A 12,621-nucleotide genomic window follows, 5' to 3' on the forward strand; every position below is an offset into this window, starting at 1 on the left:
TCATTGTGTTTTTCACCAACTTACCCTTTCCTCTGCCGCCAGGCCAGCGTGCGGCAGCTCACCTACCGTGGACGTGAGACACAAAGGAGAAATCCTTATGGCAGTAAGCCACTGACCCTGTGTAGGCCCTGGCAGCACAGCATAAGCCAGGGACAGCCGCCTGATGGAGCAGACAAGATCGTTCCCCTAGCATACCTTTTATACACCTGTCGTGTTCCATTAAGAATGCTCACAAATTCTATCAACAGCGGTATATATTTAATAATCTTCAGAATATAACCTGCATAGCTTTTTAGAATAAAAAATGATATAACCTCAGGTACATGCTTTAGGACACTTGGTTAACAAGCAATCTGTGTCTTTGATGACCACCTCAAAAGTGTGGCAAACTTCACAGTGTAACTTGAAAACAGATGTGGAGATAAACAATTACATCATGGCATGTTGTCTACAAAAGAACATTCTGACAACTTAAATAGAACACAGCACACAATTTCAAGTATTCACGCAGTGCTTCCTGACCAAGTAAAAACTGTCTAAAAACCATTGATGTATTTTGGGGAAAAAAAAAATGTAGCTGCTTATTTTCTAAACACAGCATTTCTTTTCCAGAATGGGACTGGCTCAGTCCAGCTTAAAAGCAGTGGAGGAATGATTCTTCATCTTAATTGTTAAGGAAAAAAAAAAAACAACAGCAGGGACTGTGGCACAGAAAGAATGAAATAACCAAAGGGAAAATCAGCTTTCCATCATTGCATAGTCTCCTGAAGCAGCAAATGTGAAGGGCGACACAGAAAAACCACTTCATTTTTATACCATCCAGTGGTCATTTTTCCTATTACCTGGGCTCCCATGACATCTGGTTGCTTTGTAAGACCACATATACCCCAACCTTCCTATCCTCAAAGAGAAGGCAGTTACTGTCACCTGAAGCACAATGAAAAAACACACACTTGGGACTATAGAAAGCGGCTGTTCAGTCTCTCGACAGCATATGGATACACACTGTGGGCTTGGCAAGGTGGAGCCTTAAAGCAGGGTCAAAAGGGCAGCTGCCTTTAGTCCTTTGTCCAAAGGCCTGGGACAGTCTTATTCTCCTAGCCGCTTCTCCAGGTAGGTGTCCAGGGCTCCTGTGAAGGGAAAAGGCAGCCGGGCCCAGGCCTCCTCATAGGCCGGGCCTTCCAAGACCAGACACCTGCTACTGCTGTTCCTTCGCTGCCCTAGGTTTGTGACAGCTGGAGCCCAGGCAAAGCCGGGAGCCCCAGGCTTTCTCTAGCTCTGAAAGCACATTGTAAACTAAAATGTACACTGTAATACAAAACTTTCTGTAGCTATTAGGTGAATTTTTATAAATCAGATCTAAGATAAAAACATTTTAGAGCTGTGAGTTCAGAAGCACTTGTCCAAAAGAGGGAGCACCTGGCCCGAGGCGCCACGGTCTGACCATGGTTTACTGTGTTCCTTCCCTACGCGTGGTCGGAGGCTGCCACCAACTCAAACCACTGTCTCAGAGCATCGCTGAGCGTCTCGGGGAGTGCATTCACATCGCGAAGAATGATATAGAATGGGAATGGGAACTCTTCCATGTACGATCGGATTTCGGGCATCTCTCCAGGTCCTTTAAATATTGGTACTTTAATGTCCAAGATAGAATCCTGTCGACAGAAAACATTTTGATATAAAAAGAAAAACCAAACCAGTATCCTTGGCTAGCTCTTCCCTGATCTCTTTCGCTAACAATCTTTAGATCTCCTGTATCAAACTCCTACATATAAAATTAGCTTTTATTACTAAGGAACAGTTTTCAGAACTCTTACTAAGGAGGCATATCTCTTTCTGAGCACCTTTTCCAGGAAAATAGACACTGAAAGGGAGGGAGAGGGGCAGACAAGAAAATCCAATTTTCCTATAAGGATATTCTCTCATTTTCTACTTGGAGTAATTCACAGTAAGTCTTCCAAACTTGTTGTCCAGGCCTTAATGGGACTTGCAGAGACAGTGCTGTCCCTGGAACAGAACTGCCCTGTGGGCATCTTTCACTTAGCAGCCCCTGCATCCTGCTCTGAGAAGGGCACTGCTGGGGTACAAGGACCTGGAATAGGCCGGTCTACAGCTCCAAGTGGACAAGGCCCAGCATCAAGGCTGCAGTGCCTGCAAGGACACAGTGCAGAGGGAAAGGATGACCCAGGAGAGGAGAGTTGGCACAAGTGGTCAGGAGGGTGGTCTCTGGAATCCGTCTGAAATTCTGGCTTTCCTACTCATTACCTGTAACCTGTGTTTCTGTCCTTCACTGTAAAGTGGGCATAATGATCCCTACCTCACTGGGTTATTCACAAAAAACTAACATAAAGTGCCTAAAACAGTGTCTGACAGAACATTAGTAGGAGTTACGATGGTGTGACCTAGGCCATATTTCAGATAGAACAGGCTGAAGGGAATCCCAACTTTTAGTAATCACTCACGCGGGAACTGGGATTGTCCAATACAACAAAAATGACAAAGATGCTAGCGTTCCGGGCAGCCTGGACTGCTGCCAGGACTCTGTCTTTGCCCTCGAGGAAAAGGCCACGTCCATCAGAGACCACCAGGAGGAGCTGTGCGGTTTCTATAGCAGAACATACAGCAGGAGACAAAACGGAAATCGCACTTTTAACAACTCAAACCTACTTGAAGACAAATTAGTGTAAGCTTTCTCTGTATCATTAACCAAACAGATGTTTGAAACTGATGAATTCTGGATAAGCAAAAGGGACGTCTAAGTCTATTACTTCAGTTGCCCCAATCGGACATAAAGGCTGCACAAAGACATATGAAGCTTCTGTCAATAAAGCAATTTCCCTGTCACATTAGATCAATTTCATTGTATAGCAATATATGAGAAGTAAAACATTTATGGCTATAAAGTATAAAAATGGCAGTATTGAGGGGTGCCTGGGTGGCTTAGTCGATTAGGCATCCAACTCTTGATTTCAGCTCAGGTCATCATCTCGGGGTCATGAGACTGAGCCCCATGTTGGGTTCTGTGCTGGATGGGGAGCCTGGTTATGACTCTCTCCCTCTCCCTCTGCCTCTTGCACCCCCTCAAAAAAAAAAAATATATGGCAGTATTGAGTAGGCCATTAGAAGAAAGTGCCCAAATCAGAAACCTGGAACTGGGTCTTCCAAATTCCTTTTAACTAACTTGTGTATTTTTCTCTTCTTGACATTTAAATGAAAACTTAAGTAGAGGGGGCCATTAAAATAAATCATGAATAAAAGCGTTTAAAAAGTTTTAACTCTTAAAAAAAAAAAATTAACTCTAGTGTTTCCAGTGAAAGACTGTAGTGCTTGAGGGCAGGCCTCTTTCTCTGTGCAGGAAGTTCAGCAAGTATCAAGAGGTGTGAAAGACTTGCTTCAAACAAGAAGGTTCTCCATGATATAACCACGACTGAGAGATTTCAGAAGGAGCTGAAAGAAGAACTGGTGTATTTCAAGCCCTAAATCAATCATCGTTGGATTAGCTGGTTTCTGAATTATGTCCCTCCTCTGCTTCTGTCACTAAAATATTATAGAATGTTCTTAATACTAAATTCCATACACCTTGCTCCTCCTTCACAACTCTGAACTCTAAGTACATACTAGTCCATAACAAAGAACAGTTGACCCTTGAACAACACGGGTCAGTACCGTGTGGGGAGGCCCACTTATATGCAGATGTCTTACTGTAACAGTACCGCGTATGTATTTTCTCTTCCCTATGATTTCCTTAACATTTTTCTTCTCTAGCTTACTTTATTGTAAGAATACAGTATAAAATACACATAATATGCACAATTGCTAATTAACTCTGTATGTTATCAGTAAAGGCTTCCCGTCAACAGTAGGCTATCAGTAGCTAAGTTTTTGAGGGGTCAAAGTTATATATGGATTTTCAACTGTGCATGGGGTTGGTGCTCCTAACTGCCCCCCCACCGCCACATTGTTCAAGGTCAACTGTAGTTCTTTCCTATCTATTCCTCCACTGGTTGTAAAGCATCATGGGTATGGGTTCAATAAAAATTTCTGAATGGGTAAGTGGTTGAGTACACAATGAGTGCCCACACCTCTCCAGCTCCTGCTTACCTTTTCCTAGAGAGCATACACTCTAAAAAAAGACGGTCATGGGTACAGTGTGTTGAAGGCAGCAGCTTGTGAATGCACACAACAGAAAGGCATTGTGTTGATAAAGACAAAAAGTGCAGCTCACCTGGACTGGCGTTGTGTGAGGGCTGCTGAGCAGCTGCAAACATGCTGGCCACGGACTCGAGAAACTAAACCAGAACCAGAGACAGGCCGTTATTAAACTACTGAAACTCTCTTCCCGTTGTCATGGAGACTGAAATTACTCCTGACTTTTAAGTGACGATCAAGTAAGCTTCTCAGATCTAGAGGCAATGACACGGCCCCTTCCAGCCGCCTGTACGAGGCAGGGACGATCCTTGCCCTGTTGGCATCTATCCTTAGGTACTGGCGCCCTCCAGCACAGACCTGTGTCTCTGCCACACACACCAGGAGTGTTCTGTAACACACCCGAGAGGAAGAGAAATACTTCCCCTGGGGGTAAAGAGAAGACATCAGTAATGCCCCCAAATAAACAAAACAGCTATCTTCTCTCAGAAGAAAACAACTGAGCAGGAAAAGGCAAGAAAACACAAAATGTCTAGTGTAGCATAAAGAAAGTGGGCTAAATCAGGGCAAACATGAAGAGGACAGAATTATCATCCTATGCTGATGTCATCCTGAGCAAGTCACTGGCTGTTCTTACATCCTTTCTTTAGGCTAAATTAAATGGCAGAGAAAAATTGGCCCAATGAAGGGTACAGGAAGATGGTTTATTTTTGCACAAGTTCCAAATCTGTCAAAAACTAGGGAGCCAGAAAAATTAGTGACATACTGTTAATCTTTGAGGAACAGAGGAGTAAGTCATACCTGATGGGTGCCAAGGAAGTTTCTATTCCAGTGGTGTCTTAGGCTGAAGTTTAGAACTATTCTCCATTGGAAATTTTACCTGTCCTAAAACCATACTGGGGAGGAAAGAGTGCTAAAAATTATGTCTCTGGGGCACCTGTGTGGCTCACTCGGTTAAGTGTCTGCCTTCAGCTCAGGTCATGATCCCGGGGGTCCTGGGATTGAGTCCCAAAGGAACCCAAGCTCCTGCTCATCAGGGAGCCTGCTTCTTCCTCTCCCTCTGCCCCTTCCCCCAACTCATGCTCTCTTGCTCTCAAATGAATAAAATCTTTAAAAAAATTTTTTTAAATTAAAAAATAAAAATTATGTCTCTCCCACATTTGCTTAAGAATGACTGTGCAGAGGACGCTGATGTTGTCAGCATACCTGAGCAATCTTGGTTTTCTTTTGTTGGAATTTGCAGAGTCGCAGAATCTGGGACCCTGAGGAATCACTGAACTGTTCATGGAATGGATGTAACAGCTTTACGGACTCTCCAAAACTAGAGAGAGAAAAACCAAATACAATGGGAGTTAATTTTTGTGTGATCAACATAACAAAAGGAGGTTGATTTTCCCACTGGGATTAGAAGGCACCCTTACCTGCACACGGCAATCTGACCCACTTCCAGGAGGGTTAGAGCATTTCCAATCACCGCCAAAGATTCAAATGCCAGCTATGAAATAGAAAGTTAAGGGTTGAAGGAATCAGAATATCCTCTAGATCAGTGCCTCTCGACCTTTTTTATACCAAGAGTCCCACAGAAAATGTTATTTTTGCATGACCCACAGAGAACATCAACATGGCTATTCACAATCAACCCAGAGGCCATGGTGGCCCTAGAGCCCGGCTAATACTACATATCTCGAAACCCAGAATCCATTACACGAGTAGCAATGGTCTGCTCTAGACATCATCTAATAAAAGTGATCCTAGGAGACCTGGTCCCTAGAATTTTCAGAAGTTTTCCCGGGGGGCTGGGGGGAATACTACATAAAAAGTAATCTCTTACTGGTTAAAAATTTTAAAAATCAATTTATTTTAACCCATACGTAAATGACAATATAGTTTTAGAATTCAAATTTCATTAAAAAGATGACACTTGTAGCAACTAACATCTACTGAACATGTATCAAGTGCTAGGCATTAAACTTAATCAAACTCATTTAATTTTCACAATTCTGTATGAAGTACTGTTACAATTCTCATTTTTCAGAGATGAAACTGATACATAAGAAGTAAATAATTGGTCAACATCGTGAGGTAAAAAGTGAGGAGCTTGGACCTGAACCTGGGTTCAGAGGTCACTCTCTAACTTTTTCCGACAGAGCACATGTAGAGATTTAGGTTGCTTATTGGTTCATACTAGGTAATAGCATCACTGCAAAAAACATCCCTCTTCAGTGGCCATAATGGTGGTAGCCTAAGTAATTCCATTCAGGCTCTTAAGCCTTGTGAATACTAACAGAGCACTAACTCCAGATAATTTCAGACTTAAAAAGATGTACACTGAACCCTTTAAAAATCAGTAATATTCAGACATTATATGTTGTACAAGATCATTAAAAGATAGTTTAACAGTACACTGCATTTTGTGGAAAATAAACATGGTCAGAGTTACTCTGCTGCAGCTAAAGCACAGCAAGCTAAAAAACAAAACAACTTAAAAGGCCTCCAACAGTAAGGGACCAAATTATTTGAGACATCCTGAAACTGCCCTTTTGACTTCTTTTAAACATTTTAGGTCTTCTCAAACATGGTATCACATTCTCAGAACAGTACTTGGCATTTCAAAGTGCTTTTTGCCAGAACATATTTAAAACTTTTTGGTGGCCATGGAGCATGGCTTGGTGTCAACTACTCATCACATTAGCTCTGTGCTTCCTTACCTGTTTGGTATGGTTGTCCACCATGCTAGAAGAGTCATCGATGGCCAAACAAATCTGATACTGGCGTTTACTGGGCTTGGTCCTTCGAAGCCAAATCTTGTCTTTCCGAAATTGACTAGCAATGTATGGAATGACCTTCCGCATATTTAGCCGCTTCCCAGTTCGATAGTCTCCTCTATTAAATTTATCCAAATGGGGTCAAGATTAGTTAACAACGGCTCATCCTCTGATATATATTTTTTTTAAATAAAATCCATTGTAATACCTTATAATCAGTAATACCAAATAACCAGTAACCTGGCACACTCAAGTGTCACTGTCAATTGAGACTTAAGGGCAGCCAGAAAAGCTGGATATGTATGTGGCAATAATAATTAGGTCCTTCCAGGAAAGCTAAGACACATTTTAAAAATTAGGAAAATATGTTTGCACTGATTAAATCTTAGACTCTTTTCTGTTCAGAAACTATGAGTTTGGATAAATCTTTGAAAAGATCTAGGTGAGTAACACGTGCAGCAAGCCCATACACCCATGCAAAGGCTCAGCCAATTTTCCCATCAGATGTTAATGAATCAAAGGAACTGCATTCATACCGAACTTCAAAGACACCTCAGTGTTTCCAGATAACATGAAAAAGGGTACGGAATAATATACTGGTGCCTGTGCAGCTCAAATGGCCACCACAAGCCAGCACTTTAAGCGGTTAAGGTGGTGACCCTGCCATCTTGTCAGGGCACTGTGAGTGAGTCCAATGGAGAAAACTTACTTCAGCTTGGCTGCCTGGGTAGGCTCTAATATGAGACGAAGCTGCTCACACAACTGTTGTGAAAGAGGCGCAGTTAAGGCCAGGTAACTCTGCCACATCTCAGCTGCAGCCTTCTCCTGTGACAATAAAGTTTAAGTTATCCAGAGAACATCAGAGCCAGCCAAAGTCATTAACGGCAAGATGAGGCTTGAAACAGAGCGGTAGAAAATGACCTGCATGAACTTCGTCAACAGAAGCTAACTTGAGAGCTTCTCTTAGCAAGCCGCCAGCTAGTTCATGTCCTTAAAAATGTCTCCTCTTCTACCAAAACCACAACCCTCGGTTCCAAATGAGAAAGGATGAAAAGGCAGAAAATAATGGAATTTATGACCAAATCAACACTTTATTTTCACCACCTACAAAGGCACTTTGCGTGGGTGGGAAACTGTGGATGGTTAACGATCCAGCCACGTAATTGTGGGCTCTCAGGGTCATGTTTCAAAAGCAAAAGTGACGAGTGCAAATCTCTGAATGGTGTGATAATTTCCTAGACACAAAGCTCCAACTATGGCAGAGCCCTCATACAGGTCTGTAGTAGGAATGATGATTGCAGGCACAAAATACAAACATGTACATATACAGTAAATTTAGGATGTAGAGTCCTAATTAAAAATGAAGCTTCTGGTTAATCTATGCTACCACATTAAGTCAGCCAGCAACATTCCAGGTGGCCTACTCTGAGGATGACACATTTTGACCCATTTTATAATCACTGTCCTATCTGTTCTATCTATTATAGAATGAACAACAGAAATTAAAGGACATAAATACATCAGCTTTTCTGTTTTAATTAAGCTAAATATCGAGTGGCAAAGTACGCAGAAAGCAACGGATAGACTTAGGCTCCATATACTCAGTCCCTTCTACAAAGGTAATTGGTGCTAAGAACCTGTTAAGCTTGCTGTATCTTTAGAAACAAACAAAAAACCAACCAAACAAAAACACAAGATTATCTTATGAAAAGACCAGTGACTTACTTCTTCTAGGTTTCCAGATTCATGTGGCTGCCACATTTCCAGCTGTCTCTCCAGCTCCTGTCTTAGCTCACTGATGTCTTTTAAAAAGGGCTAAGAAGAAAAAGCCACAGATAAGAGGCAGCCTAGGTTGAAATCACCAACTCATTATCACTGACTGCCTTCTTCCAAGCAGTATGAACTATAAATACATACCCCTAAGAAACAAAGCTTAAGCAATTTAATGGCACAATAAGAAGATGCCAGACAACTAGTCTTCTTTTGCTTCCCATTTGGCAGAGACAAGATAAAGGAAATTTTACCATTTAGAAGAAATCCATCCAGCAAAATAAAAACAAAAAACCCACAAAACTATTAACATCAAAATGTTCTTTGATTAATTGAGACTGCTATTAAGTCAAATGACTAGGGAAAACTCCATTAAATCTGCTCTTCCTAAATGCAGGCATTAATAATGCCAAAGATTTTCGCTACTTCATCAGCGTAAACTGCGAACTGTCCCTACAGCTTCTCGCACAAGGATGCTGGACATGATCAATGGGACAGCCTGAGGCTGGAGGACCAGACCCACCATCATGGTCAGGTCAGGACAGACCACCCACTATGACCCTGGGATGAACTGCTGGAACAGTGTTATCTGTTTCGAGAAAACTGGTCATACCAACGGTTTTCCTAAAAACTTTGATAAGGATAAGATACCCCCAAACAACCAGATGTTCCATGAAGTTCTAAAGACAAAAATTTAAAAGCAGTTTATAATTACATTTTATTAACTTATTAAAACAGTAATTTGTGAACATTTTTGTACCTGGAAAACTGTGTCCATGAGGAACTGATGGGCTGTGTGAATGGTTGAATCTCGGCTTCTCTCTGGTTTCTCCTTCTCTGTCTCTTCATGTGATAGGTTGGTCCTGGGATCTTGGTCTTCTGTTTTAACAGCCTGGGTCTCCACCTCCATCTCATCAAAGCCTATTTGCATAAAGGACAGAGTTTTACTTACCATAAAATTACAGAGACTGAGCCTTCATGACCGCCTGCCTAACAATTACTCAAACCTCACTCCTTCAGTCCCCACCAAATTTCTACATATGGGCTCCACATGTTCCTTGTCTTTGGGTCAGTCACTGCCAATTCTGACTCCCCTAACCTTCCCTCCTCCCCACTGTGATATCGAACGCAGCTGTTCTGCAAAGAAGGGAAATGGGGGAGACTCCCATTGCCTTGTAGAACTGTGTGATTCTTTAAACTACATGCATATAGAACTTTGATAAAAATAAAAACTAAAATAAAGTCATAGTTCCATTCTATTTATGAGGAAACTGAGGCAAAGAAAATATTAATAATTAGCCACAACCTATAAGGTAAGGAAGAGGCAAAGTCTGGATTTTGAATTTTCATCAGAGCTGTGCCATTCCCACTGTCACATAATAGCTGGGCACTGACCGTTCTAAAACCCAAGAGGACAAGAAGAATGCAGGAAAAAAAGGTTTTTGAGTTGGGCAAGTTCTTTTGAATTTGCATTTATTTCACTGCTGGTAAGGTTATTTTTTAATGTGTTAAATCCACAGTTTATCTCTTTTTTCCTTTTTTTTTTTTTTAAGATTTTATTTATTTTTGACAGAGAGAGAGAGTATACAAGCAGGGGAAGCAGCAGGGCAGAGGGAGAGGGAAAAGCAGGCTCCCTGCTCTACAGGGAGCCCGATGTGGGGCTCGATCCCAGGACCCCGGGATCATGACCTGAGCCGAAGGCAGACACTTAACCGTCTGAGCCACGCAGGTGCCCCTCTTTTTCTTTTTTTAATATATTGCCTAGTAAAAGCACTTGGTCAACTCTGAAATGGAACTATATGTAAGAAGTTTGGTTACTTTTTCACATGCATTTTCCCCATTCTATTTCTTTAAATATTTTACTGCATTTTATGCTAATATTCTATATTTTCACATAACTGAAAACCCTTCTCTAATAATCAAGAGTGTATCTTCTGGTCATAACTGAAGTGTACTATTTTGTTTTCTACATATTTAAAGAAGACTGAAGGCATTTTGTCTGAATCTCAGGTTTCTGAGGTCTCCTTGAAGGACAGTGGCGGCAACACCACTCTGCCACCTTTGACTCCCAAGCGAAATACAGTGGAATTATCACAGGCACACGAACACCTACGCCATGGGTTAGGACGGGGAAAGAACCAACCAGATCAGACCACATTACACGAGAAGTGACTTTTCTAAGTCAGGGAGCTTAGGGGGGATCTGTTCACTACAGGGCTCACCAGGGCTCGCTGTGGTCCCTGACGTGACCTCCTCTGGCTTTATCTGCTCTGTGTCTGCTGCTCGGAGTTCCTCCTCCTCCGTGTCCACGAAGGTATCCTCTATCTCCTCCTCCTGATCCCTGCTGGAATCTCTTGCAGACTGTTGCTGCTCCTTGCTGGCCACATCTGCCAATACAGCACACAGACACATAAACAGCCTAGGTCTTCCCAGAACAAAGTAATCAAGAGTGGGTATAGTTTGTCATTTTTGGCCTCCAAGATTCTGTTCATGCTGGTTCTCCGCTGACCAGCTATGAGGCATGAACATGGTACTTGGCTTCTCTGCCTTGGATGCCCTACTGACCTACTGATGTAACTGCCTATTCTCTACCACAAAAATAGGATGCTTAGCGAGGTTTTTACTGCTATTACAAGAAACTGAACCAGAAGAAACAGGCTGGACACATGACTCAGAGCAGCTAATGGAATTATCCTCCATTACCAAGTTATGAGTGGAAACTGTAATGATTAAGAGTATAACACAGGACACAGAAAAACCAATGTTGAGGATGAACTCTGTGATCTTGGACAAGTTCTTAAACTTGTTTGGTCTCAGTATGCTCATCTATAAAATGGAAATATTGTAGCTCCTAAGATTATTGGAGAAATTTCATGATCATTCAGCAACGACTCAGAATAGTGTTTGGTACAAAGCAAGAGCTTGATTCATGATAGCAATTATTACTACTGTTTTATTTTTCTAAAAAGTGAAGATAGAAAAGAAATGAGGCTCATAGATAAATATTGTCAACACTAGTTTATATGTTAGGAATAAAACATTAAAAAGTCACCAAGAGATTATTTTTTTCTCTTTTCACTTATGGGAAAAACAAACATTTCTAGTTCACAGCTCTAGCCGTTGCAGAGAGTGACCTCACAGTGACTATGAAGGAATGTCCAGTACTCAGAAACCCTGAGATTAGCACTAGGTTTGGATGTGGCAAACTGTTATCAAGGATATATAAAAGACTTACACCAGACCCCGAAACCCTGAACACTTGCACATGCCACAGATACCTTTTTATACAAAACCAAACTGCATTCCTGCGTAATTCTTATTAAAGAGAAAATAGTTTAAAAAAAAAAAAAAAAAAAAGCCATTACCCATCCCTAAGATGAATTTGCTTATCTGCTGGGCACATAGTCATGCAGCTTAAATTCTCAGACAGCTCAGGGACCAAAGTAGAAGCCTTCCCTGAACCATACCGTATGTCTGTGCATCATAAGGGTCACTGCCTTCTTTAATGTGCTCAAACGCATCCGCATCCTCCACCTGGGCCTCAGGTTGGGCTGGCCCCTGCTCAGTGTGGCTCTCCATATCCACAGTCCTCAGCCGCTTATGCACATGCTCATTGTGATCACCCATGGAGCGTTCATTGTCAGCTTGTCCAGGTTTCCTCTTGAAACTCTGTGGGGATAGGTGGAAATTCATTAGAGCTGTGTCTGTAATGGCAAAATGACTAATGTCCATCCACAGGGGGCAGGTTAACTAAGTGAGGCACAACCACAGAAAAATGGAATTCAGTGCAGCTGTTAAGAATGGGCAGATCTCGGGCGCCTGGGTGGCTCAGGTGGTTAAGCGACTGCCTTCGGCTCAGGTCATGATCCTGGAGTCCCTGGATCGAGTCCCGCATCGGGCTCCCTGCTCGGCAGGAAGCCTGCTTCTCCCTCTGACCCTC

At 42.1% G+C, this 12,621-nt stretch overlaps 1 protein-coding gene across 3 annotated transcripts in view; it reads right to left on the bottom strand.

The window, feature by feature from the left end:
* Positions 1-248: 248 nt before the first annotated feature.
* MDN1 (midasin AAA ATPase 1) overlaps positions 249-12,621 on the bottom strand; it is a 159,670-nt gene continuing 147,297 nt past the window's right edge. For all 3 annotated transcript variants that reach the window (XM_045867230.3, XM_064597868.1, XM_045867229.3), the window contains exons 92-102: positions 12,149-12,350; positions 10,904-11,068; positions 9,442-9,602; positions 8,637-8,726; positions 7,621-7,736; positions 6,855-7,029; positions 5,568-5,641; positions 5,353-5,467; positions 4,226-4,289; positions 2,463-2,605; positions 249-1,655 (exon numbers count right to left, since the gene is read on the bottom strand). In XM_045867230.3, the coding sequence (XP_045723186.2) occupies positions 1,467-1,655; positions 2,463-2,605; positions 4,226-4,289; positions 5,353-5,467; positions 5,568-5,641; positions 6,855-7,029; positions 7,621-7,736; positions 8,637-8,726; positions 9,442-9,602; positions 10,904-11,068; positions 12,149-12,350 (1,494 nt within the window). In that variant the 3' untranslated portion in view covers positions 249-1,466. The remainder of the gene's footprint in view (positions 1,656-2,462; positions 2,606-4,225; positions 4,290-5,352; positions 5,468-5,567; positions 5,642-6,854; positions 7,030-7,620; positions 7,737-8,636; positions 8,727-9,441; positions 9,603-10,903; positions 11,069-12,148; positions 12,351-12,621) is intronic.

Source organism: Mirounga angustirostris, unplaced genomic scaffold (assembly GCF_029215605.1).
Source record: "Mirounga angustirostris isolate CCGP_5_RB_7025 unplaced genomic scaffold, mMirAng1.0.hap1 SCAF_8, whole genome shotgun sequence".
Lineage (NCBI taxonomy): Eukaryota > Metazoa > Chordata > Mammalia > Carnivora > Phocidae > Mirounga > Mirounga angustirostris.